The sequence below is a fragment of the Cyprinus carpio genome, chromosome B6 (genome assembly GCF_018340385.1).
Source record: "Cyprinus carpio isolate SPL01 chromosome B6, ASM1834038v1, whole genome shotgun sequence".
Lineage (NCBI taxonomy): Eukaryota > Metazoa > Chordata > Actinopteri > Cypriniformes > Cyprinidae > Cyprinus > Cyprinus carpio.
In genome coordinates this window covers 5543179-5571089 of record NC_056602.1, presented here as the reverse complement: position 1 = coordinate 5571089, position 27911 = coordinate 5543179, and the positions used below count along the sequence as shown (strand labels likewise).

The 27911-nt window shown below is 37.7% G+C and overlaps 1 protein-coding gene across 1 annotated transcript; it reads right to left on the bottom strand.

Moving 5' to 3' along the window:
* Positions 1–887: 887 nt before the first annotated feature.
* Positions 888–26263, bottom strand: bcl11ab (BAF chromatin remodeling complex subunit BCL11A b). Its single transcript, XM_042725404.1, has 3 exons — positions 25890–26263; positions 22751–23086; positions 888–5248 (listed from the first exon to the last, which is right to left on the bottom strand). The coding sequence occupies exons 1-3, from the start codon at positions 25942–25944 to the stop codon at positions 3321–3323; spliced, it is 2319 nt and encodes a 772-aa protein (XP_042581338.1). The 5' UTR covers positions 25945–26263; the 3' UTR covers positions 888–3320.
* Between the last annotated feature and the right edge of the window lie 1648 nt (positions 26264–27911).

The window sequence follows — 27911 nt, the reverse complement described above, 5'->3', positions numbered from 1 at the left end:
AAAAGTAAGACAAAATCAGTTTTTTTGTCAAGTAACTGAAATTAGTTTAAGTATTAAATTGACTATAAGATTATTCAAAATTAAATAGAAGTAAAATAAATATATATTAAAAAAATTTAATACACACACACACACACACACACACACACACATATATATATATATATGCTATGATATGTATATATATATATATATATATAAATAAATATATATATATATATATATATATATATATATATATATATATATATATATATATATATATATATATATATAAAGGTTATAATCAAATTACTAATTAAAATTGAAAATTGAAAATATAAAAATAAAGGCTAATTATCAAACTATCAAAATAGTAATAAGTATAATAGTATATAAATAATACTAAAATAACACTAATAAGTGATGACCACTTGAAAAATAATATATATATATATATATAGAGAGAGAGAGAGAGAGAGAGAGAGAGAGAGAGAGAATTTAAAAAAAAAATTAAATAGACACTAATAAAGCTAAATGTAGTGAAACCATTGTGTAAAAAGAAAATAATAATTATCATAAATCTCTAACAAAAAAGTATCAGTGATTACTCTGTTTGTGTAACAAGTCCATAACTAATTTTCTGTTTATTTTGGGGAAAATATTGAGGTATGGAATTAAATTTGGTCAAATGTGTTAAACAGAGCTGAGAGTACAGTAGCTAAAAGCATAATCACATTAGGTGAAATAGTTAATAAAGTAACATGCAAGGGGGAAGTGCAGAACATTATGAATGACAGACAATCCAATTCTGTGGAAATCTGCAGGAGTTCTGTGGGCGTAGTTTCCGGGTGGGTCTGGACATTAATAAAACAAACCAAGACAAACTGTGCAGTTGTATTTCAAAATGCATTTTAAATGTATTTATTGACTCTTGATTCATTGCATATGACATCCATTCTTTCAAAGATGACTGGAATGTTTCAGGTTGTGGGGGAGACAGGGACAGTTCAAAATAAAGAGGGAAACCCACTAACTATGAAACTTTACTGCATATCCAAAGGCCAGAGATGATAAAAACCACCTGTTCCTCATCATCGTGTTATTTCAAAGAGGATTGTGTAAACAGACCATTGTATAGCCTTTTATCTGTATAACCCCCACATAGCTTTTTCTTAGAAACTAATTTTCAAGATCCATACATTAAAATGATTCTCACTATATTATCCTGCCAAGTTAAGGAGAAACGCAAAATGGCAGCAGCATGCTGAGCTCAACTACAGGTATTTTGTACCTTTAAAGTGAAAAAGGAACAGTCTGGAATTCTAGTCTCTATATAAATACTATCTTGACTAATGTTGATGAACAATTAAATCCAGATCTTCTCTACACACTGACATGGCAAACTGAAGTGTGTCACAATAGCTTTTGACAGACCATAAGTCAGCCCTATAAAATGTCAAATGTACTCCTACAATCTCATTATAATGCATCATGAAGGACTGTGTATGCCAAAGGGGGAAAAAAAAGAATCAGAAGAAAAAGAAATTCACAGAACATTAAGTATTTACATATACATTGTAACCCACCAAGAAATGAAGTTGAGCGGCAAAAAAATACACTTTAAATTAATTTCCTGTTAAAAACACCATAGTATTACAAAAAGAAACCCCAAAACATTCAATTATTAATATATTTTGAAAGTATGATAAAAATGGCTGTTTAAGTAGCAGGTTTGGAGTATATTTACACTGTTCCAATTTAAAGTCTAGCATCTTTATAATTTTTTCTTTTTAAGCTTCTAAGTTCTTTTTTGCTGACCACGATTTCTAATCTAACTCTATTACACATATGTTTACACCTCATCAAGTTGATCATATGAGAGGAAATCTCTTAAGTGTCTCTTGTAAACAGGAAAAAAATTGAACAGTGCAGGTTTTTTGTGCCATTGGAGAGCGGTTTCGTTTTATACTCAACCACCTGCCCGTAGATTAACAGGACAGATACAGAGTTTTAGGCTGAGTGGCAAGTGCTATTTATAAAATTCACTATGGGATAATGTAGAGAATAAAAAGTCTGAATGTCAACTCGACGGGCACAAAATACATGAACGTGGCTAAGTGCTTTGCTAATAAACAGGGGTATATACAGTATATAGCTTTAGAAACCGAAGAGTGTAGAATAAAAGAAAATGTTGTGGAAGTACACAACAGTTTGCAAGCAAGTTAACTGTAAAGTATTCAGACTTTCATCCAATAATGTGTAAATGTCCTGTAGTACGTTCCGGCATTGCTCCATCAAAACTGGTTTTGCTAAACTACTTCTATTTCTAGCCAATCTGAGCTTAATTTGAAATGTAAAGGATTTTCAATCCAGACAATTCTTTAACAGCTTATTCAGGGACTGTTTGTTAAATTTTCGTGGATGACCCTGTCAAGAAACAAATTCTATAAAAATTGACTTATTTACATAATATGCTTTTTGTTCCATGCACCATATAGAAATTTATCAGTATAGTCCAATTAATTGGCTATCTACTGAGTAAAACACATTTCCAGGGCTACTTCCTAAAAAAACAAAAAAACAAAAAACAAACCCTTCATAGAAAACCCAAAGAAACATTGATACCCTAAGTTAAAAGAAAACTTACTAATGTACCTGTCCGCTTGATACCAAAACACAAGATAGAATCTCACCAAGGCATGAACATGCCAACAAAAGAATCATACTTAAAGAAACACAACATGTTATACTAGTAAATGATATACATAAGAACATATGCTGGATTCCTGCATTTAGCGAATTCACAATAGGTACTTGATGCAAGAACCTAATTTTGCATTGAATAATATCCCCAGGCTTATGGCAAATGGCAGAAACCACAGATGCTTTAAACACCCAAGGCACTCTTTTTCACAAGCAACAATAAAAATTTTAGTATTTTAGTAAAATGTTACCGTTTAAACGTTTGTCGGCAACCCTACAGTTCGACTATACCCCTAATGAACAGTGTAAACCCCAGTGTGAATGTAGGTAGTCAAAAGATTAAGGTTTAAATGACAAAATACAACTAGGTATGATATGTAAAAATTAATTGTTTGCAGCATGAAATTTCCTGTTTGATAAAAGACAGTAACAACAGCAACACAGCTAATGCTTATCAATCAAGCTAACACATGAAAACATGCCAACCAGTAAGAAAAGAAGTACAAAACATTTAGTTATTGCACATTAGAGAGGCTCAGAGTCTTGCGTCATTTTGAAAATTTTCGGCCAGCATAATTAACTGACGCTGTGCTTTAAATATTTTTTTCCTAGGACTGCAAAAGACATCATAAAGTTTACTCCATTTTAATTTCAATGCTCAAGGGCTGATCGTTGTGCCATTTTTTCATGTGCTTCTCCAGAGTGCTGTAGACGCTAAAAGGCATGTGGCATATCTCACATTTGTAAACGTCCTTGCCTGTCTGTCCATGCGTCTTCATGTGCCGTGTTAGCTTGCTGCTCTGAGCACAGGCGTAGCTACAAAGCTCACACTTGTACGGCCTCTCACCTGTGTGGCTGCGCCGATGCACTGTCAAGTTGCTGCAGTTTTTGAAGACCTTGCCACAAAACTCACAAGTGTCACTACGTCGACCATCCTTGGAGCTGGGTCGACCAGTGGGAAGGTGGGGTGTACTGGCCCTACTTCCCGTGCCACTGCGCCCGGAGGCTGTCCCTCCATCTAGCTCCCCAGGGGGAGTGGAGAACCTGAGACTTCCATTCTCCGAGGAGTGCTCTGAAGATGTGGCGAAAGGTGATTGTCTCGAGTCCCCAAAGTTGAGAATAGGATCCTTGAGCTGGCGCGATGCTGCGTATCCAGCCAGCCACTGTGAGTAGACATTTTCTGAGTTGGGGATTGTAGGAGTTGGAAGATCAAGGTCCTTTTCCACCTTGATGCGTTTGGAGAGAGGGCTGTCGGATTCTGGACTTCTGGCAAGAAGTTTCCTTGAAAGGTCATCGTTGGGGTAGGAGGCTGTTCCATTTACAATGGGTAGGTATCCCTTGTTGACTTGATCAGATTCTTGTGGGGATTCATCACCACCTCTCTCACTAGCTGATCTGTGGTCCCCTCGTTTTAGGGCATCTGGATAATACTGAATTCCCTCAACACTTTTGTTGTGTCGCTGTCTATTGTTCTCATGGTGACGTGCACCTTCTAGGCTCAGGCTAAAGTTTATATCATTCCTCTCGCCGACCTCGCTCTCATTTTCTCCCTCCTCCTCTTCTTCTTCTTCTTCCTCCTCCTCTTCCTCTTCTTCATCCTCCTCCTCCTCATCATCATCTTCTTCATCTTCCTCCTGTCCATTTTCCGGAATGACACCGTTGTTCTCACTTTTAAACTTTGCCACCACAGATTTCAGAGCATTGGTGGCACTGCTTAGCAAATCACTTGTGCCTGGCTCAGGTGAACTGGCAGTTGAAAGGCCATCATCTGATTTGGAGGTAGTAGAGGAGGATTTGTGCCGATGAGTCTTCATGTGGCGCTTCAACTTGCTTGCCTGAGTGCAGGCATGGTTGCAGAGGTGGCACTTGTAAGGTTTCTCTCCGGTATGACTACGCCTGTGGACAATTAAGTTGCTCTGGAATTTAAAGGACTTTCCACAAAACTCGCAAGACTTTGCCTTCACAGCTGGCACGGTTGGAGTTTGTTGAGTAGGTGTTGAGTGTGATCCAGAAGGAGAATGAGACGCCCCTGGTTGGAAAGGCTGCAGTAGCCGTTCCATAGGGCTAGGTCTGTTGGGTGACATGGGCGGAGAGGACCCAGCAGAGTTGCCTGCTAGTTCTCGTAGTCGTCTTGAGAAGTCCATAGATGGGGAATCCAAGGGTACCGAATTAAGACGCATTACCCTGTCAAAGGCGCTTGGGTGGTGGGGGGCCAAAGCCAGATCGTCTGGGCTCATGTGATGCCGTGGTGGGGGACTAAAGAGAGGAGGTGTCCTGGGATATCGGCCTTCTCTAGGAACCGAGGACCCATCTCTGTTGGCTATCCTCATCAGGCTATAGGGACTACTGTCTGCCAGGTGGGCTGCATGTAGCGGTGGCTGCGAGGCACAGTCACCGCCCATGCCTGGAGCGGAGGCCACCCGAGGAGTTAACGGGCTTCCAGGTTCGCTCTCCAGATATATTCGGAAACCATGGGTATTCTGGGCATGCTGTAGCAGGAACCAAGCCGTGCTGAAGGGCTGCTTACAAGTTGTGCAAGTGTAGCTGCTGGGCTCATCTTTTTCTGCAAGACAAAATCAGAGGGGGAAGGTTGGTTGTCCATTAAGAAATGTTCCTATTTTATTACAAAGGCTCAGTAAGATCTCTCCATAGAAGTTGATCACACACATTTACCAGCACATTTATAACAAGAAGTCCCCTTGGAATTGCAAGTGCTTAGGTACCTTGCTTAGCGGCACAATTGTGAAGCTCAAACCAGTAACCCTTTACTTTCTGACCCTGAGCTTTAGCCACTTCCTTTATCATCCAATGTATTAGCTAATATTGCTATTATTTAAACTGTTATGTTCTTACCTTAAAATCTTGATAATACTGTGATGATAAATCACAACTGTAAAGGCTAAAACTCAAGGTACGGTTTGAAACTCAAGGTATGTTAATCCTTTGAAACTCTAGATATGGTTGTTCAGTTTCTGTATGCACATCATTCCACATGTAAACATGCTGTGCCTGTCTTTGAGATATCTGACACAAAGGCCAGAGTGAACAAAAAACCTGTACCCAATCAAAACACTTTTACTGCATGAGAGATGCAAGGGGGAGGCTGGTAAATTATGGATCATTACAATCTGCAAAAATTACAGTTAATTGCTGCCACCTGTGTGGGGTTTGACCTCCTCGGGAGATTTTCCATCATAAAAAGGCCAGTCTTTGCCTGTCTATTCTCATATTTACTCCAATTAAATCATATACCATTATCGCATGAATCATACGAGCAGGCCAATGCTTATATTTGAAGAATTAAAAATACATGTTTTTCTATAAGACAACAATCATTACAGTGTATAATGTTCTTCATCACTAGTACAGCAATAACTGGCAAACCGTATTTTGGATTTCCAATGTACATGACAAAAAAATAAGGATAAAGGTTTAACTAATTTTTGGTCATCTTGTTAGCTTTCATACTGCATACACAAGCAAACACAGAGAGCACACCTATAGCATTTCCTGTTTTTTAACACCTTGTGTTAAAAGGAGTTTTCTGAACTCCAGCGAACAACAAATCCACTTCTTAAGTGAGTCTAGGGTAAAGTTCATGGTAACTGGTATGAAAGCAATCTGCCCTTGTAGTAGTGAACTACTAATTGCAGATTGCATTCAGAGAACAGCTCACATTCTTTGCATGTATTTCAGTGCATTTGCAGCAGATTGAAACAAAAAGCCGGTCCATTCTGTGTAAATTTATTGCTAAATCTAACAAGACAATTATAGTGCCCCAAAATAATATGTGTAAGAGAAGTACAGGGCAGGGAGAGAAAGAAAGAAATCATACTTAAGTTTGGAAGAAGCAATCAAACAAAGTGTGAAAACAGCCTAAAATAAGGGAAGTGTTCTCCCTAGACATATAATCATCCTGCGTCGCTGACATTTAAAACACCCACCTTACCAACAGCAGCTATTACTTGGTGGCCTTGTCTGAGAGGCCGACTTATTGATTACTTTCAACCTTGTTCCTTTCAGCACATGGTTGACAATCATATTTTCTTTAGTGATATGCTAAAAGGTGAGGGGAGGTCTGGCATATCAATTTATGGACATTTGTCCATCCAGATTTTGAGAACATGAAAGAAAAGAACCGTTTTGTGTCTACTTGGAGCATCAGCAAAATATAATTTTCTAGGATAAATTGAAGATTGTATGCATTTTTATGTGATTATACTGTTTATAGTATAATATAATTCCATTCATACCAAACAGCAAGCCAAGAAGCAGTTTTTTTTGTCCTGGTCAGACTCAATGTGTTGCATTGAGCGCCTGACCACAGACAAAAAACCTATTTGACAAATACAAACACTTCAAGGACAGATTAGTGTGATATGACATATTCATTGCTCTACAAGACTTATGTGCATCAACTTTTTCAGTTTAAAATACAGTACATAAGACATTTACTCTGACAAACTCCCATCAATTAAATTTATTTAATTTTTTTGTCTTTTTCGCCTTTTTAGATGTTTGCACATTTTTTTGTACAAGGTTTATCTCCTATTTAAACTGATTAGAGCAACTGACCTGTATTCAATGTATTATCCAATATATAAACAGTATTTGCAGACCTTGCAGATGTGTAAAGACTTACACATAAAAATACACGGAAATGGTGTTATTGCAACCTCTGCACTTCAGGTTATGCCTGAATCGCAGAGCACCACATGCAAGTCACTGCACAAGCACTCAGACCCTTTATTATACAGTCCTTTTCTTAAATACACAAAGATAAGCACCAATGTGAAACCAAAGACTTGAACTTTGTGCTTTAAAAGGCCCAGATCTGAGTGTTTGACACCATGAAAACATGTTCAAGATTTACTATTTAAGGACCACGACGAGGCTATAATTATGCATAATTTACCAGAAAATAATTACACTTCACTCAAGCATCTGTGCCCTCACACCTGACCCTAGTTTAATCTAGACATGATTATTCTCATATTCAAATCAATGTAATGAAATGCTCCAAGTGCCATATGGATACTCTGGGGATAAGGTGAGAAGAACGTATTTGGCCACAAGAAAGAATGTGTTCATCTGGCAGCTGGTATATTCTTGTCAGTGCCCATAAACATGTGTTGGTCCAAGGGTTTAATTTCCAGTGATCTCAGTACCAGCGCTGGACACACACCCTACCCCCCACCACAAATTGAAAGTGTCTAAGAGGGTAGACATCTTGGAATGGGGCCTCTCATAGAGCGCCAAGCAATGGGTCAGCAGTCACCTTAGCAACGCACATTAAACAGGCGGACAGACAAAAAGGAGTGGACCAGACGGAGAGGTGAAGGGGATGGCGTTTAAAGCCCACAGACGGGTGGAGGGATCGGCTGGGGGAGGTGGCAGTCTGAGAAAAAGAAAGAGGTGACTACTGGGAAAGATGAACTAGACTAGTCTGCACAGGGCAGAGATGGAAGTTTTGTTAGCATACAGGACTGTCCCACATTCAGAGCAAACACTGAAGCCTGAAAATCAGTGAAGAGGGGAACACATGATGGAGACAGTTTGACTCCAGCAAATATCCACAAGCAATAATCTGCTTGTTATTAGAAAATGGTTTGTTCTGTTTCTAAAATCTGACTGGATGAGCCAAAACTGTTGTAAATCAGTTAAAGCAACCTCAAACAGAATTTTATCATTCATGCTTCGTTAAAGGGCGAATGTCACAAAAACCTATAAAAAAACTCTCAAAGATCTCAAAATAAAACAAAATAATAAGACCTTTAATAAGCCTATTTTAAAGATTGGTGACAATTAAGCACATGTAAAAAATGTATATATCATCATCATTGGCAATATTAGTTGTACTGCCTTTATTTTATGCTTTAAATTTCAATAGTCATTCTATTACAGAATTTTTAAATCACTACTGAGAATCATAGATATTAAAAAAACAACAACTCATAAGTGATGTGTGGGAAAATGTGTTTTTTCATGAAAATAAGAATTACAGAAAGCAAAAAAAAAAATAATCTTATAGGTCCTGAAATAGGCTTCAATTTCATTATGCAAAATATTTAATATGATTTTGTGGTAAAATGACATCGTTTTATGAGATTCATCCTAAAACTGCAAACAGCCAGTGTATCCTAACAAGGCATAATATGATGAAACAGAGAAGAGGAGATAAACTGTCAAATGTAAATCTGAGTTTTTTCTGTTAACCACACACTTTTTTGTTGATCGCATTGCGCTGGGTAGCCCTGTCCATTATAAAATATCATTGATCCAAAATCATGCTTCACATTACTTTACATTAAACATTAAATATCTGCTACTGTCGTTGACAATAACTCCACTTCGTGCAAAGGCTAACAACATCCTTAACCATGTAATGCTTGGCCTTGAGTGGCTTACTGCTTTATTTAGAACTGTTAGTCTAAAGAGTTCCTGAAATCCATTAACACAACTGGCCTTCTGCACTGATGTACAGCGGTGTACAGTGAGTGGTCCAGTATAGCTCTTAACGTTACCACCATGCCAATATTTCCACACTGCTCAACAAAGATTATTTCAAGTCATCCTGTCCCTTTCTTTGCATTCTCCCGATCCATGAGAGGACTACAGGCTAAAACGAGCATGTGATAGTCAGGCCTAGTGAGAGGATTCATTCAGGAAGCCCCCCTCAGGCAGAGCTCTGGCACTGGGACCAGTACAAAAAGACCAGTGTTCCCCATTCACATTACAGCCACGGGGTCAATATTTAAGGCTTCCCATCTGGCGCGTCCCGGGCACAAGTGATAAAGTAAATCAAGCTAGAATTAAATGAAAAAATTTCTCCCATTCTGGCTAAATATATAAAGACAACTAAAATTAAGTCATCCATACATGGTAAAAAAAAAAACTATTTCAATCTTTCTGCTTCAAAATTTCATGTTTAATTCAATGTGCCATTTTGTTGTAATTACTTCTAAGTAAATCCCACACCGAAAGTAAAAAAAACACCTCACCACCAAATTTTCTTCAGTGTAGTTTGATATATAAAGTCAACTATAATTACATAATTTGTAGTTTGAGTTCCCAAATTGCTATTGCATCGCTATCTCAACCAGTAGTATCTAATGGTCCAACCAGTGAATGATGGATGAAGTTTTATTCTTGCAGTTCCGTTTGGTGATACTAGTCGCACACCTCATTAATAAGATAAAGGTTGTTGAAACTGAAAAGGTTAAGCAAAAAGCTACATCATGCTAGTATAACTGAATTTGACATTAGCTACAGGAAGTGGTGTTTAAAAAAGCAGTGCTATGAAAGCCAAAAGCAGCTGTTACATACAATCAGACATAGTATTACTACCAGTCCCCCTTTAACTCAAAGATAACAGCTCTAGCACACGCTGAAACATAACATTTCACATCAATAAGCTTCTGTAAGATGGATGCAACCATCACTTGGGTAAGACAGGCCACACTCACCCCAATTCTTCATTTGTCTGACATCAAGCTGGATTCCAGCTCACTGCTTTGCTACTTAATTGGATACATATGTTCTGATCTGCATTGTGGTACGGTAGCAGATGGGAGAGTTCTGCAAACTGCCACTGCTTTAGCATCAATGAGGAAACTGTTAAAAATAGCCAGTGAATTCTGAAATGAAAACATTGTCCCAACTGTTGTTGGGGAAAGTTACTTTTAAAAGTAATGCATCACAATATTGCTTTACTCCATAAAAAAGTAACCAGGCCTAAGTGAATTACGTAGTTATTTTTTTATAGAAAGTATAATGCATTATTTTTGCATTACTTCTTGTCACCTGGGCTGGGCCATGCTTGCTTATTTGTTTTTTTAAATAACACTCCACATTTTTTTTGCCAACTGTAAAAGAGTCCTGACTCTTACAAAATGAGAACAACAGAGCGATATGACCCAATCACAGCTTGCTGTGGTCATGGCTGGTTACGACCAACTTGAACTATTTTACGAAATGGTAATTTCGTTTAAATTCATACCATGAGATTTGTATGGAAACTTGTGTTTGTTTTTTTTGTTGTTGTTGTTTTTTTCAGGAAAAAAAAAGTTATGAATTGCCATGATAGTTTGTTATGACGCAGTCACATGAAGAGACAGCTTGAAATATTTGTCGCTCGGTTTTGACTCGTATTGTCCAAATTGAAAATCCATATTTAATATCCAAATAACAACTGAATATAGGCCGACATGCCTCTTGTAATTGAAAGTCTGCAAATGAATCAAAATGCCACGTGGATGGATGTTCATTGTGAAAAACTGCTTATATGAAAGATTTTTTTCATGGGTAACTTAATCAGCTACAACATTTTGGGTTCATGTAGTCATGAAAAATTGTGAATGTGAATGCTCTCGGCTGAATATTAATTAACCTATATCAACAGATGAATCATCCTTTTAACAACATACTGTACATCTCAGGAATTTCGACTAGAGTTGGAATGTTACCTGTGCGCTCTTGCCAGAAATCTGTCTGGAGCCTTGTAGCTCACAGCTCTTATACAGTACATACTTTTGAAAGACTGTAGGAGGTCAGAGGTCACAGAGAGGGGGCTGTTTTCATCAGGTCTTTCAGCTCATGTAAACGGATGTCAACAACATTTTTTTAACTTCACAAAGGACAGGGTGAACCAGTTGTCTGCTTTCACCTGTTTACAAGTGGGAGTGTTTCATCTGTGTGTGGTCACGTAGAACTCCTTTGACGGCTGTGAATGAGCTCTGAAGACGTTAAAATGGCACAAAAGCTTCCTTATTCGCCACAGAGCAGGAGGCACAGATTTCTGGTTTGAGACGCTTGTGCGGTTAAGTAAAGTAAAGTAGTGTAAAAGTGGAGGAGAGTGATAGAAACAACAAGCAAAAAAAGGGGTACTGAAGGAGAGCTTTGGCCTTCTGGTGACAGCAGGATTTATACTCAGGCAGCTGTAGGACAGCACACCATCTCTAGCTATGCACTTAAATTCAGACATTCCAGGGAGGCGCTGGCAAGACCGTACATATACACGGCCCCGCTGAGGTCAAGGGTCACAACTCAGTGAGTGGTGGAGCCAAGCGGAAGAGTATTTGACAGAGCGGCACAACAGACGTTCAGCAGCTTTCTGGCTTCTCCTCACAGTCAGAGGGACTTAAAAGTATTTTAAGAGAAAATGACATACAGGCACAGAAGAGTTTTTGTGGTGTTTAGATCATTTGTGTTAGTTTAGAGGTCATTATTATGCTAATGTATTCCTAAAATCTTACAAACTGAACAGATATATGCATTTAAAATCTCTCTGGTCTTGAAAATGGACCAAAAATATTGATGACACATCTAGCATTACATACATAAAAATTATCATTTTTTTTCCAGTCAGATGCACTCTAGATTGAGAACGTCTCTCCCGCCAACACCATCTATACATGACTACATTACTTGCAATAGCAAAGAACAAATAATGATTCACAATTGTAATGTAAATTAAAGGCTTCTGGACTGTTTTTTAAAAGTGGGATTTCGATGTCTTTTCCTAACTTTAAATAGGAAATATTCAATAGTAAATGTGTCAACACATGCACTTGTAAAGTCATTTCATAATGGTGTACTTGCAATTAGATGTATAGTTATTTAATTTTAACTTCCAATATGGAGATTCTAGTGTCAAATTCATTGTGTATATGTATGATTATCAAACTTTTAGGCTCAAAGGCTCCACATAGTCGAACAAAATATTGAGTATACTGTAAGCTACAATATTTACAGTACTTCTGCAATAATTATGACAAAGCTTCTTTTTTTTTGAAAAGTTTTCAATGAATTGAAATGAGTATTGATATTAATACAGTTTAAAAACAAGTTATAAATAGATATTTTTAGTATTTATTTTTTTAAATTTATTTAGTTTACATCTTAATTTTTCTTGAGGGCCCCTAGTGGACCCTGGCCCCCAGGTTGACAACCTCTGCCTTAGATTACCAGTTCAGTAACATGTTACATGAATATGGTTCTGATTCAGTACCAAGCTCAATATCAAAGCACTATGGTATATTACCTTCTGATACCATCAGTATTCTATGGTACTAACAAAACAAAGTTTTATAAGGGAGATTACTTCAAGACCAATGAGTATGTTGATCCACAAAGTCAAATAGACTTAACAAAAGCAACACTAATTGCCAAAACAAGTGTTTTAATTTTCCAAACTAGAATTCTCACAAGTTGTTTTTCTTTGCAAACCATCTTTTCCATATGTGTATTCTTCTTCTTAATACATGACAGGAAAATCCTGAGGAGGTTCTACACCACAACAAGGGCATCTGTCCTCTCAGTGTGATGGGCCTCTGGGTTTATATGTGTCTTTGTGTATGTGACAGTGTCTCTGTGTATATCTGTCTGCGATAGTTCACTCTGACAGGCTTGGAGGGCAGGGGTTCACCGAGCAGGGCAGGGGACAGAGGAGATGATCCATTCTCATCCAGACGATAATGACATGACAAGAGCAACAGGAGACGGGGGATCAGAGTTTAGATTTGGACAGATTTTGGCTTCTAAACCAGACCTTCTAAAAGGCTCATAAAAACTGTGATCGTTCAGTTCCCTAGACAATATTTGGCCAGTATAGTTTGAACCTCCACATAGGCACACAAACATCACATGCCAAATAAAGTGCACCGATCTATGCATGTCAACACATTTATACTATACCGTTCAAAGGTTTGACAGATTTTCTCCACGATGAAAGCATGTAACACTGTCTGTCTGGGTTTCACACACATGCATTGTTTCAACCTTCTCATCAAACCCTCTTTCTTGCCGTAAACATCAGTAGACACGCTTTCACATGCAAACTCAACACGCCACTTAAACTGTCATGGGCCTTTATGTTCAGTCAGTAAGACGCTGAATGGAAGCTTTGTGATGGTTTCATGCCTGCATTCTACAAGTGCTCAATTTGTTACAGCCGCAATGTCACCACGGTGTGTTTCTAAAATGCAAGAGAGGCAAACAAACTACATAAAGAGGGATGAGAAGACAGTGGAAAGAAAGAGACTTTGAGACATGGGGTCTAAGATGGGATTGTATGAGAGGTATAATGAAAGAAAAAGAGAGAAGAGCAAACAGAAAAGAATGAGAGACTGGTCTGAGAAGAGCAGGAGAGGCTGATACAGAGAGAAATACATCGATGGACAGATAAGTGCTAAAGCAAATTAACCTCTTTAATTGGACCAGCGCTCTCTCTGAGCTCAAAGATTGTTTCAGGCCGCTGACAGCTGACGGGGTGAGACGCTACAGGCTCATGATGGGACATCTGCTCCCTGGCTAGACAGATAACACTTCTGGACATTGTTTATTATATTTGTCGGAGCTAACGAATGAAAGGAAGGGATGTCAAAGACAAATAAGAGACAAAGGCATTAAATCATAGACTAAACATAATTAAAGACTTTATAAAACGGAAACGGAAATATGAAAGGAAATGTTTTAATAATGTTATTCTATATGGTGGGCGAACCGATATCTAGATTTTTTTAATGACCGATGCAGAAATCTTACAAAGAAGGGTGGCAGATGGACGATATTATGCCGATACATATAAAATCACAATATCTAATTTAAAATAGTAAATAACACAAACATAACAGTTATTGAAATTAGATTTAGATTTATTGGACGTAATATTTGCTAAAATAATTAGATATAAGCAATTTGAAAATGACTTGAAAATTGTAAAATAAACTGTAAAAATACTTTAGATAGCATCTTCTTGATTCAGTAATTCTATTATGGATTTTTAAAATTATAGAAATTGTTAGCATATATTTTTAGGCACCGTATTTTCAGTGCTGTCAATATATATATAGGTCCACCATTGGTCCACCACTAGTTATAGTCCATACAAATGATGTACTAGATTCCAAGTTTTCTAAAGCAAAATTGCTTTCTGTGACTGACCAAAAGTTAAGTCTTTGTTCACTGAAAATCTTTCCTTCTGCCATAACGCTGTAGTATTATTTAACCTGCATATATTTCAATTTGCCATGTGACAAACAAGAACCAATGACTTTTGCCCTCAGAGACACCAAACAGTGACACAATTATTTTACTGTATTTTTAGGTCAACTGTTCAGAGGTCATGGTATAGGTTTCAAAGCTGATTGCAGAGACTTGTATGTATATGTTTTCCAAAAGCAAATCCCAAGAACTCAAAGACACGGTTAGACTAAATGATTTCAGCAAAGTAATTCCACAGTTGCATTTCTGTCAGGGAGCAGCAGTAACCGTGAAAGGTCAAACAATTTCCCCACCATAGTGGTTGTTTCCTGAACTCTTCAGAATGGAGGAAGAAGTCAATGGACAAGGAGAGCACATCTGAGGGACCTCCATCTCGATGTGGATGGCCTTGGCTAGTTTAACCCACACTTTCACAAAATAAATCACATCTGACATAAACAGAGATGTGAAAGAACTAAAACTATTCACGGACGGCAGCAAAAAAAGAGAACATGGTGAATGTATAGCCAGCGTCTTTCCACATTCAGAGTGGATATTGATAGGCCGTCTACAGCTCAAGTATTCACTTACTAAACAAAGCTACGAAGCACCATCTGGAAGTTGTGGCCCACTTTGTGGGGTCAGACACACGGTATGGCAGACATATATACACACACATACTGAAACCGAGAATGTGAAAAAGAGGCATCAACAGAAAGACTGAGAAAACAGATAGACTGTGAAACGTACCGTGAGCAACGTACCCTATCGTATTTACACACAGACATACCCAACAGAATCTAACACAAAGACGCACAAATTCACTCTGAGAAACCGTGACACTCAGAGACCCCTGCTGTGTGTGAGAGCCCCCTCAAAAATCTGCATAAATACATATGCAAATGTGTGGGTCAACTGATAGACAAGTGAATAGCATGCAAAGGAACATATTTATCCATCTCTATGCGAAACAGATATTTTCACAAATGTGTGATTTTCACAAAGCTGTGAACGGTTTCATGACACCCATCGTATTCAATTCACAATGTATATCTCTCAACTATCCTGCTCTCCATTGTCCTGCACTTTTAAAAGAGGTTCATTCAGGTATTCTTTCTTGTGTGTATGCATGTGTTTTGTGAATTGTCTTCAACAGAGGCACGCAAGTGAAGACAAGGCCAGCCAACCGGTTCTAACCAGTCCAAAAGTCAGTGCCTCTTTTTGCCTTTGGCCCCCCCCCAAAAAAACAAAAAAAAAACCAAACCTAGTGGTATTTGATATACAGGCAGCAGGTATGAGGGCTGCGTCTGTGTGTGCATGACGTCTAGTCAGATTTAAAAGACCTGGAGCTCGGCCAAGTTGATCTAGAAATGGACAGCCACCATCAGGCTGAGAGGACGGCCCTTCCCCCTCCAGCAGTTCTCAACTTGACCCTCCGTTAACCTAAAGAACACATGCTCAGCTAGCACTGCTCTCCCTCAGCCACTTTCTCTTCCCTTACCTCATTCCTTCTTACTGACTGTTACATTTTTAAGGAGCAGTCCATCTAAAAATACAAACAAAACCTGTATAACTTTATTTCTCTCACAGAACACAAAAGGAGACATTTACTGCAGACAATTCAAGCTGTAATGAACAATAAATATTTAATAAAAGTGAACAGTGACCATGGTTGTAGCAACAAAATGTGTATCCTTTTTTTACTTTTTATTGTATTTTTTTTTTACCATTGATGTTTAATATATGGAACAGTGCAGCATGAACATTCATCAAACATGTAAGTAACATGCACAAAAATAACATACTGATAATTCATATGGACTATTTTTATGATGCCTTATTAGCAGTTTTTTTCTTTTTTTTGGTCACCATTCACATTCACTGTATGGAAAAGAGTGGCGTACACATTGATCTAAACCTCTATATTCTTGTTTGACAGAAGGGTTTTTGAAAGGACGTGGGTGAGTAACATACACAAAATGATCATATTGATAATTCATATGGATTATTTTTATGCTACTTGGTAATATCTTGCCCTCTTTGGAGTTTTGGTAACCATTTACATTACATGTATGAAAAAGCACAGCATGAACATTGATCTAAGCTTCTGTAATTGTGTTTCACAGAAAGATGTCAGTCAGACAGGTTTAGAAGGACGTGCAGGTGAATAACATGCACAAAGTTATGTGTGTGTTAGGACTACTTTTATGATAATTTTATAGTGTTTTAGAATTTTGGTCACCATCCACTTTCAGTACATGGAAGAGAGCTGTGTGAAGTCTGTCAGACAGCTTTGGAATGACATGCAGTTGAGTAAGTGAAGGTTTTTATGGTGTACTCCAACTATTTTTCAACTGAATTTCTCGTTCCATCTGTCTGATTTTCTGACTTGTTTTGGACACTTTTTTTGTGAATGTTTCTCTCCGTTCCTGTCTCCTTCCCTCTAAAGCTCTTCAGCAAGCGATACATAGATCATTCCGGCATCTTCCCCCCTGCTCTATTCAGGATAAACAAAGTGCCTCAAGTTCAGGCCCCACCCCGGGACCCTTAAACAAAGCCATCTATCATGCTGTCTGGCCCGACCTGTTTGGCCACAGTCAGGGCTGCCTCAGCCTCCAAGCCCCCGCCCTGAGCACAATCCCCCCATTGTGTCCCCGCCGGCCTCTTCTCACACCCCATGACATAGACACAGGGTTAAGTCAGGCTCCGGAGGAGAGCCAGCACCTGTGATGGGGCAGATAAAGGTACTGCCAGCTGCAGTGCATCTCACTTGAAAATGAAACACAGGTGGTGATTTCTTAAATGTACTGTGAGTCTGTCTCACAATAACAGTGAAGGAATTAACTTAAAGTAAGCTAATGTTTTGTCTATAAAACTCTTTAAATACTTCATGCAAGTACGCAAATGCAAATGCTTTGACAGCAAACTTTACTTAATGTGTTTTTGCATTATTGTGAGCTCCAGTACTCAAGGGGGCGATGGAGTTAACTATAAACGTGACATTAAATCAGATGTGTTATGATTCAGGTAGCTACTATAGCAAAAAATAATATAAAAGATCCTTTATATTTAGATACAAAAAAAGAGAAAAAATCAAACCTTCGCAACAAATTACGGCATGAAATTAAACTTGCATAGTAAAGAGCGTTTACGTTCACATACTTGCATAGAGTATGTATGTGGTCTTAAATTCCAATTCAAATAATATAGTCGTGCAATTCAACCCAAACAAATTTATCATGGTTGACCAAATGTACACATGAAAGATTCATCATGGCACACATTGAATTACACGTCAACAAGCTACCTCAATCTCCTTTCAGTTGCTAATGTTTTAGAATCACTAAATAATCCATTATGTGGCATCATGTAGCACTAATCCAACTACATTCTGTTTGGAGCGGTCAATCATTTATGACCTTGGCTCATGACTGACACATGGGAATCCAGTTTGTTTGTTTACATTTCATGCAATGTTCATTGTTATATAAAGTTGCTATTTTAAACAGTGAGACTAAAAGACTCTTAAAATCTTTTAATGGTGCACAGCTCTGTTCTGCTCTGTTTATTTCTCTAGCGACTCACTCCTTCTTCGCCTGACGCATATCAACTGAATGAACTCATAATGGGCTAATCAAATATGCAAAATAATTGGCAATTACCTAGAGGGACTAATGGTCATTAGAATTTACAACAAGGTAATGAACTAAAGTCTGCATGTACCATGCATATTCATAAAGCAATCAAGGCTTTGAAGATTAAAGAAGTGCTTCAAATTCAAATGAGCCACAGAATATTATCACTGAGATTCAGAGAGAGAGAGAGAGAGAGAGAGAGAGAGAGAGAGAGAGAGAGAATGTTTCCCAAGATAAAAGACTAAACATTTTGTTACATTCCACTTCACTGCTTCTATTGCAGTAAAAGAGCAAAATTAAATACTCAAGTTCAAAGAATTGAACAAATTAATCGGGCTCTTTACGGAACTACTTAAATTGTGCTTTACACAGCTGATGTCTCGACATATTATTAAATGATTATTTGCCCTCCCATTCATTGTCTAAGTCCAACGCTCAGAGTCAAACCTGATTTAAGAGTCTTAAGTATTTTTACAGATGTGCATTGATTTTGACTTTCCTCCCTGCATCAAAATTGTGTTCCATTTCACAGTGGAGCAAAACTACAGATGTCATTCAACTCCACTGCAACCAACTGACCCAAAAGAAATTGAGTTTGCATGCAAAAGCATGAATAAAGAGGTAAAAAATAAAATCTAGATGGAGACAGACAACAAGAGAGAGAGAGACTTTCAGGGAACCATGACCCTAGACTCAGACAGTGAGGGGCCTCTTGGGTCTTTATCTCATTCTATAGAACACAGATAAGACACACCAGCTGCAGACCACACACACATATATTGAGTCCACCATGTTATAACAATAACTGGAAATACCCAGAATCAGAAGAGCAAAACATTTTGCTCTTAATGATCTGCACATCATCAAAAAACACATGAATGCATGGGTAAAATATTTTCTTTTAGAAGAAAAAAATTGATTATTAGAAGAACACATTTACCCATTTCTCATAACTAATTTACTTTGCACATTTTTCAATGGCTTTATACCCATGTTTGATGTTTTTGTGAACAATAAAGCCAAATCAAAGGTAGTACAGTATAAAGCATGCACTGTAAATTTTATATTACCTACAATATATCAACACAGTGCTGCAGGCAGTTTTGTATTCCCACGGCAAACACTAAATAGAAGTGTCTACAGTTCAGCTGGCTGGCCACACTCACACACAAACACATCTGTACACAAACGCACACACAGGTGAGTCAGAATATCATATGCTCCTGACAGATCTGATGATTGCATAGCTTAATGCTGAAAGAGCTGTGTGCCAAAACACAGTCAGTAAACCTTATGGAGATGTGTGCATGTGTGTCTGCAATAAATGTGTTTTCATGCAAGCTCTATTATGCACACAAAATTAGCTTCAATGCACTGTATATATATGAATAAGGTAAACTGTATATTTTACATGCTATAAATGCCTTCATTTAATGTTATTGTATTACTATTTTAAGCATTTATTAGCTTTTTTGCACTTCATTGTGTTGTGGCAAATGGAATTTTTAATATTACTAATGTTCAACGTAGTTCTTCACTTAATAAGTTCACAAACCTGCATGTTTAATAGTTATACAAGAATGTAAAAATGCAAAATAGTATGCATGTCACACTGCAGGACACTGCTGTTAGTTCTTGAAATGCCATGTCAGCTACAAATATATAAACTTCACCACAATACATGTTCCGGCCTGCTCTGTGCCAATGTCCTGCCATATGCCCACTGAAAGGGAACCCCTTGGCAGTGTCTGCCAAGTCAAACGCGCTGTCATGTTGTGTCGAAACACACTCACAAAAACACACACAAACAACATACACCAAAACCCCATAAAAGAAACCAACAAATAAACCAATCAGCAACTTTGTTCAAATAATATTCAATCACTATCAGCATCAAACTACTCAACACAACGTAACTGCACAAAGCTAAATGTTGGTGAGTTTAGTTGTCAATTAAATTAACTTTGTCTCAGATGTTTCTCTTAAAAAATAATTTAGAGAAAACAAATTTGAGATCAATGAGTCCATTTAAGACAAACTAAGAAATTAATGTGGATAGCAGCTCATATAATTAGATCTTGAAAAATTTAATGAGAAATGTTTTGAGTACAATTAAAGACATAGTTGAGATCTCTTCTTAAAAACTCGACTTCAGCCAAACAGGGGTCTTTTTCTCAGGAGACTTCAAGTCTTTATTTGCTCCATTTATTTTCTTTGCTGTGTAGGACAAAAAAAATGAGATATTAAAAAGATTTGTCATTTCTGATTTTTTTTTCTTTTTTGAGCTAAGCCTGTAAAGCTCCTCAGTAATGGTGCACTATTGGGGATCCCCAAACTTCCTGTCTCCCGTTCCACTTGCTCTCCTCCAGCTAATGATCCATAACTCTCTCCGGTAAGAGAATAGTGGACCAGTGCCAAAGACATCAAGACACCAAGGCCAAGAACACCAGAAGACACCGGATAACATAACAGAAAGAGACCATTTCATCACAATTTAGTAGTTACATGCAGTTAAGGTGCAATGTAAATATGATCTGCACGATAAAATATAACAGTTAACAAAATATAACATCAAAGCTCTTCTCTTTGTGTTTGCATGATGAAGAGCCGGAGTCTGTAGGGACCAGGAGACGGTACAACACTTATTAAACAACAATAGGAGACGGGATCACCTATATCAGCCTCAGAGAAAATGGCTTCACATGGATGTACTTAAGAAAATAACCCTAGAGAGATAGCAGATAAGGGGGCAGGGGAGGGAGGTCTGTAGAAGGGGGTTATTGCCTGAGCTCATCGTCTGGCTGCTCGGGGGCATTCAGACTTGAATAAAATTGGGGTGTGATGGGGTGTTGTTAAGGGGGGTATTAAAAGCTGCTGTGACCACATGCATATCTTAAATTGTTTATCATGCAAATTTCTCCAAGCGTGAACCTTTAACGGATTCACCATTTACAGCCGATACAGAATTCCATCTGTTGTGACGGACATCTGCTTGCATGACGCGACCGCAGACTGGAGATCACGCATGTGCTTGACATGTAACGGTGAAAGCGTGTGACCTGTCTGGAGCGGGACGGGCAAACACTGAACGTCCTGAGAGTTACTACGAGGTGTACATAAAAAATACTTTTGGTTGCACTTTATTTTATGTTGACCTTGATACAGTGTAATTAATCATGCAATTAAGTACTATTAATCACCAACATGTTCTTACTAAAGGGTTAGATTAAGGTTTGTTTTAGGTTTAGTTGCATGCAATTATGCATAATTTACTGTTATTACTATAGAACATGAAACAAGGACACATGCACCCAAATTATACATTTATAATCAAATTGACTGCTCAATCAGATTGAAATGGCTTTATGTATAAACCTCAGTTGACTGACTGAGCTCGATCTGAAACTGAAAAATTCCTTGTGATGCATATGTTTACATACATTTTATGTTATACGAATGTGAGGTCAGTGGATGAGAATGAATATTTACACCATGGCAAAAATGACAATTATGTTCATGCCAGATCTGGTGATATTATCACAGTTGCTTTCTCCGGTTTGCATGTGCCAAAGTTTTGTTCAGAATAGATGTAATGGACATGTAAATGATAATATGTGAAAGTTTAGGCTTCATATAAAAAAGAATCTCACAATCAGAAATTGGACTGGATTCATGCCGTCTGATGAAAATTTATGCATGCAAATATACCTACTGTAAAATAAATACCATACTTTTTAATCCATCAAATGTAAAAGAAAAAAAAAACCTCATCCTCAAATGACCTCAAGACAAACAGTAACGTGCAAAAATTATAATGCAATTGTAATTTTAAAAAAAATTGTCTGCACACAATCCCCGCTGATAACAGCATCCCAATGGAAACAATTTTAAAGTGCAAGCCTAAAATATTAATTTGCATACTAGCAGAGGTACTGTAAATGCATAACTGCTACATAATACCATAATATGTGCTGCATATTTTCTTCTTTCCGGATACATTGCGGTCAGCGCAAAGGGAAACGCTCTCTCATAATTCTAAAAATGACTAGAATTACTAACAATCTATGGCAGGCCTTGTCTTGGACAGCTGAAAATGATTTTCTTTTCTTTTTTTATCAGCATGAATGTACCCCTCTGCAGCTATACATTTACTGGAGTGAGATATGACCTTGTGAAAACCACACTAAACGCAGCAACATCTGCGAAAGCAACATGAGAGAACTGAGAGAATGTCTATTCATACTGACACCAAGAACACTATTTTCATCTACTATATAGTCAAGTACTTTTTTTTTTTCCTGTAATGGACCAAACTTGGAAAGTGGGAAAGCTGTAAAACCATGAGCTATCGGTAGAAACGTGTTATCCATCAAGGCCTTCCAATTAGAAGTTTCGACTTTGCAAACCCTCCCATAGATTTTCTCCAGCCCAAACATCTGGTACTCTACCTGTTAAATTCTCCTGCTTGGGCCGTAATCCATGCGGCGTGGAGGCTAAATGCTCCTCTCCATGGGGCGAAACTTGAACTGCCACCTCCACTGGGACACAGGCTCGCCGCAGGCCTGCGAGTGGAGGCGACGGTGGCAGGTCTGAACCTTTGTCCATGCATAGGCGGCCTTGACACTGCCTGCGTTTGTGCTCGATGAACACCAGGATGTCAGCCAAAGGAAACCTGGAGCGGCACTGACCACAGGTGAGGAGGTCCTGATCCCCTTTAGGGGTGGACGGTTCCGATCCGGAATGGCTTTCCCCGTCCTCTGGGATATCTGCCGTCACGGGCTCGGCTGTGGAAGGAGAAATGCAGAAAGGGACATGTGAGAGACAGAAGAACAACCTCCTGTAATATCCATACTGAAACCTGTTAATGACTTGATAAGTGCTAATTATATATGTACCTTAAGAGATAATTATATTCATTTCCATATAAATGGAAGAGGTGTTGAAATTTGCAGTAGTGTTAGAGGTGTTATATGTCATATGGATATATATCGACTGATTTTTAATTGGGTAGAAAATAAACGCTTTGCTAACGATCCCTTTAAGTAATAAAAATGTTATTTCTGAATCTTTTTTTATTATTATTGGTTAGATAAATGCACATTTTTATATTTGCAAACATTATAACGTTACTTAAGAATTACTTAAGAATAAGCAAAAGTATTTAAAAAAATAATAAGAATTAGACGAGCATCCAACTAAAACATTTCAGAAAAAAAAGGTTCCACGAACAATGCTTTTGTGCTAAAATTTTTGAGAACATTATTAAAGACTACATAACAAATGTTCTATTAATGTTACTGGAAGAATGTTTGTTCATATCGTTTAAGAAAACCTTTCCAGAACATTACCTAAAGTTCTGAGAAAGATCTCTGTTATTTGGGATGCTGATTTAGATGCAATAATATTCATATTCATAACATTTTCCAGTGCTACAATACATCGGCACAACATTTGTGCCAGGAGACAACGATATCTATTTATTATTGAAATGCTGACACTTCTATCAGAGGAATACTGACAGTCAGTGTAATCCAGATGCAGAGAAGATGAGAAACCAAAGACAGAGAGAAAAACAGTGGTTGCCCAGTAATGGTAAAGAGGAGGGGGTTGCTCGCTTTAGTTGCATGACCCTGTTCATTATCCTGCCAATCTCACGTCTTAATGAACCCAACACCTCGGAGAATCAAAAAATAGATTCTAATTTGACTTCAAGATGATTGGAACCCATTTAGTTAAAAGTGCTGGAATCCTCTGAACTGAGGTTAGCTATTGAGGGGAGTATGTGGGGTAGTTCCCAGAAGGACAGCCAGAACATATGAAAGAGCAATCAAAACCACATCATGCGTCTGAACTGGGCTGAGGGCGATTGTTGCCATCGGTGGTAGGTTAACCCTAATTCTGTTTCAGGTCATGTGGGACAAAAGGTAGGGGAGACAATACATGAGTTTCTTATGAAGACTAAAAACATAACCAATCCTCTTTTACAGCTTTTTATCTTTCAAGCCATGCTTGAAGATGCACAGTTCTGTGTTATCATTATGAACTGGAACAAAGCCTAATATCAGACTGTGCACTGGACAAACAGGTGTAATTCAAACCTCTTACGAAGCATCAGATTTTGCAAACATAACATTTGGAAAATAAAACATCAAAATCACTACCACTGTTAAACCATTTGAGATTATTTCAAATGATTTAATATTTTATACTTTTTTCAACATGGTAAACAATGACCAAAAATACATATGGGTCAACGACATCCGTTTTTAATGAATATGTAATATATATATATATATATATATATATATATATATATATATATTTTTTTTTTTTTTTTTTTTTTTTTTTTTTTTTTTTATATTTTTTTTTTTTTAATTGTATACCCTTGTGCATACAAGGAAGGTATTTTAATACATCCTTAGGATTTAAAACAATTTTTTAATCATCATGCATACAAAGAATACATATCTAAGAGCATGGCACATGTGTTTTAAACAAGATCTTAAACAGATTTCTCCTTTTTATCATCTCTGACATGGTTTGTCATTGACCCACATGTCCTTAAACCAATGTTTTCATAAAAAACACTGTAAATGTATATTGAACGGGAGATGCGTGGGTACACTTAATAAACGAGAGAAGGCTGGGCTCAAGTTCAAGTTCACCTAGTGTCTCTCATCTTGAATGGAGCATCATTTGTTAATTTTCTGCCCCCTAGCGGATACACATTGCAACTCGTGTTACGCGATGCGTATCGGTGCTTTATGAACACGTTCAAACGCGATTTAAACAAAGGCACAAAACCAAACTCTAATAGATCAAGTGTAAACTTCCCATGGAGTGCATGTAGATTTTCTCATTTATAATGGCCTTCATGTTGTAAGGTTTTGACGCGCAACACTTTGAGGTGCTTTGAGAGCGTCGCAGGGGGGTTCTAACAGGTTTGACATGATGAATGCATAAAACCAGGTTTGAATATCTAATGCCAAGGATAAAACTAACATAAACTGTGTTTACACTTAATAGTAAAACTTCTTTCACTGAATAACAAACCTTCGTTATTTATATTCCCGTTTCAATTCTTGAAAATCGTAGAACCGAAGGAGGAAGTTGAGAAGAAAAAACACTTTCTGAAATCAGCATTAATATGCACTTGCTTAGTTTTTTAAAAAAACATTACATGCTGGTCTACCCATAATAGTAATAATCGTAGGCTAATACACAAGCAAAACAAATTTAACAGTTAATTTAAAGCCCAACATTAGCTACAGCCCAAGGGAAGCTCTAGTTTGGGCTGTTAAAATATTTCAAGGGAACGTGAACTTAGAGCTGAATTTTCCTTGTAAAATAATTTAAATGCTAACAAATTACGCTTAATTTACTCCATACTCACACATATAGCTATGCACACAAATGCATAATCAACCTTCACGCGCTGCGAATCATTGCGAAGCGCAACTCAACAGCAAAACGCGCTTCGTTCCATCTTAAGAGACGCACCTTCGTGAACTCCATAAAAAAACTTATTTATATTAAATGCATTTTGAGTCATCAAGAAAGAAAAAGAAGAACTCCCCGTGAACTTACGCGAAAACTCCCGTTTGCTTAAGTGCTGGGGTTTGCCCTGCTTGCGGCGAGACATGTTGGACACGGTCTCAGCTGGGTTCACATTGGGAAGAGCCAGAGTCTTCAGAGAGTCCAGAGTAAAAATGTTCTTCAGCGATGCATCGGGTATCCCACATGAATTATAGAGAATAGTACAGAAGGCGCGAGTGCAGTGACAAGACGCATATGTTGGGCTTCATGGCTTCTTGGAGAAGAACTCAAGACAGGAATGGAAAGTAAGCGAAGCCCCCTGAGCTGCTGCAAGTTCAAGTGCGGACGTGACGTGCTAGCGAACTTGACCGTCCAGAGGTAGATGATGGACATGGATCTGCTGAACACAGGCAAGAGGAGGACGGCTGCGAGTGGGAGGGGGTGAGACTCATAAAAACCAATGATGGGCTGCATGTGAACCATAGACCCCAGCAGCCAATGGGCAGAGAGAGAGAGATAGAGAGAGAGAGAGAGAGAGAGAGAGAGAGAGAGAGAGAGAGAGAGAGAGAGATACGGGTGTCTGTTTAGAATAGAACCAAAAACATAAATGCATGAAGGATAAAGGGGGTCAAAATGACCCTTTTGTATTCAGCGGTTTTCTTCAAATAAAATGCACTTTTTTGTTAATAATATAAAACATTGCAATTTGTATTTAATAATAGCCTACATGCCATGTTAGAAATGTATATTTGCTTCTAACTTTTGCAGATGTATATGATCATGCATTCAACAAGTCAAAAAAAAAAAAAAAAAAGCATTCAACTTTCCGTTCTCTTGTGCATTATTATTATTATTATTATTATTATTAATATTATAATGAGAAACAGTGCCTTTCTAACTTATTACTATTTTCAACATTTGGGGTATTAGGCCTAATCCTTAACAAATCTCTCTGTTCTTGCTGTTTTGCAAACTCTGCATCTTGGCGTTGTTCTAGCAGTCTTGAAGGAGTTCCCACATATGCTGGACACTTGTTGACTGCTTTTCATTTACTCTTCAGTCCATAGGCACAGTTATATTTTGGCCACAAAATTATACTTAAATCATTTAAACAGAAGCCTTTAGATCGTATTTTGGATCATTAGAAATGTTTATTAAATCAGGTTTTGCATACTGTATGAAAGAGGCCTGATGTGATGAAATTACTTAGTTTTGTTGCAAATAAATAAATGTGAACACAAAATATGAAATTTACAAGAAATTACAAACCTAATTTTTAAACAATGGAGTGTCAAAGAAATATAAATGAATGGAAATTCATGTTGAATAGTATAGGGTTTAATGTGGGAAAGTCGTGGCCTAGTGGTTAGAGAGCTTGACTCCTAACCCCTAAGGTTGTGGGTTTGAGTCTTGAGCCGGCAATACCACGACTGAGGTGCCCATGAGCAAGGCATAGAACCCCCAACTGCTCCCCGGGCGCCGCAGCATAAATGGCTGCCCACTGCTCCGGGTGTTCACAGTGTGTGTGTGTTCACTGCTGTGTGTGTGCACTCTGGATGGGTTAAATGCAGAGCACGAATTCTGAGTATGGGTCACCAAGATGCCACGTCACTTTTTTTTCACTTTCACTTTTATTGTTGACGTTTGGGGAAATCAACCTTAGTGTCATGTACAACTTCGCCATCTAGTGTTCGGTGACTTAATAAAAAAGTATTAATTTATTGTCTAATTCACCAATAGAGAATAGCTGAAGAATCGGAATGACCTATTAATATAGGCTATAAACAGTAAAACCAAATAAACATACCATTAATCTTTATTTTTTATTTTATTATTATTTTTGTTGTTGTTGATTCCGTGCTGTTGTGTTGTGTTGTTTTACAAATCTTTTTTTTTTTTTTAACAACTAGTAGGAATAACACGCTGTCGCTTTGTACCTACATGTTATAATTATCTCGTTTTTATTTATAAACGTGTTATAGCTACTTGTTTAATTGTACATATTTATTTTTCTTTTGTTGTCGTTGTTTTTCTAGTATCTAGGTCTTGTTTTTAATGCACTGAAAAATTGTT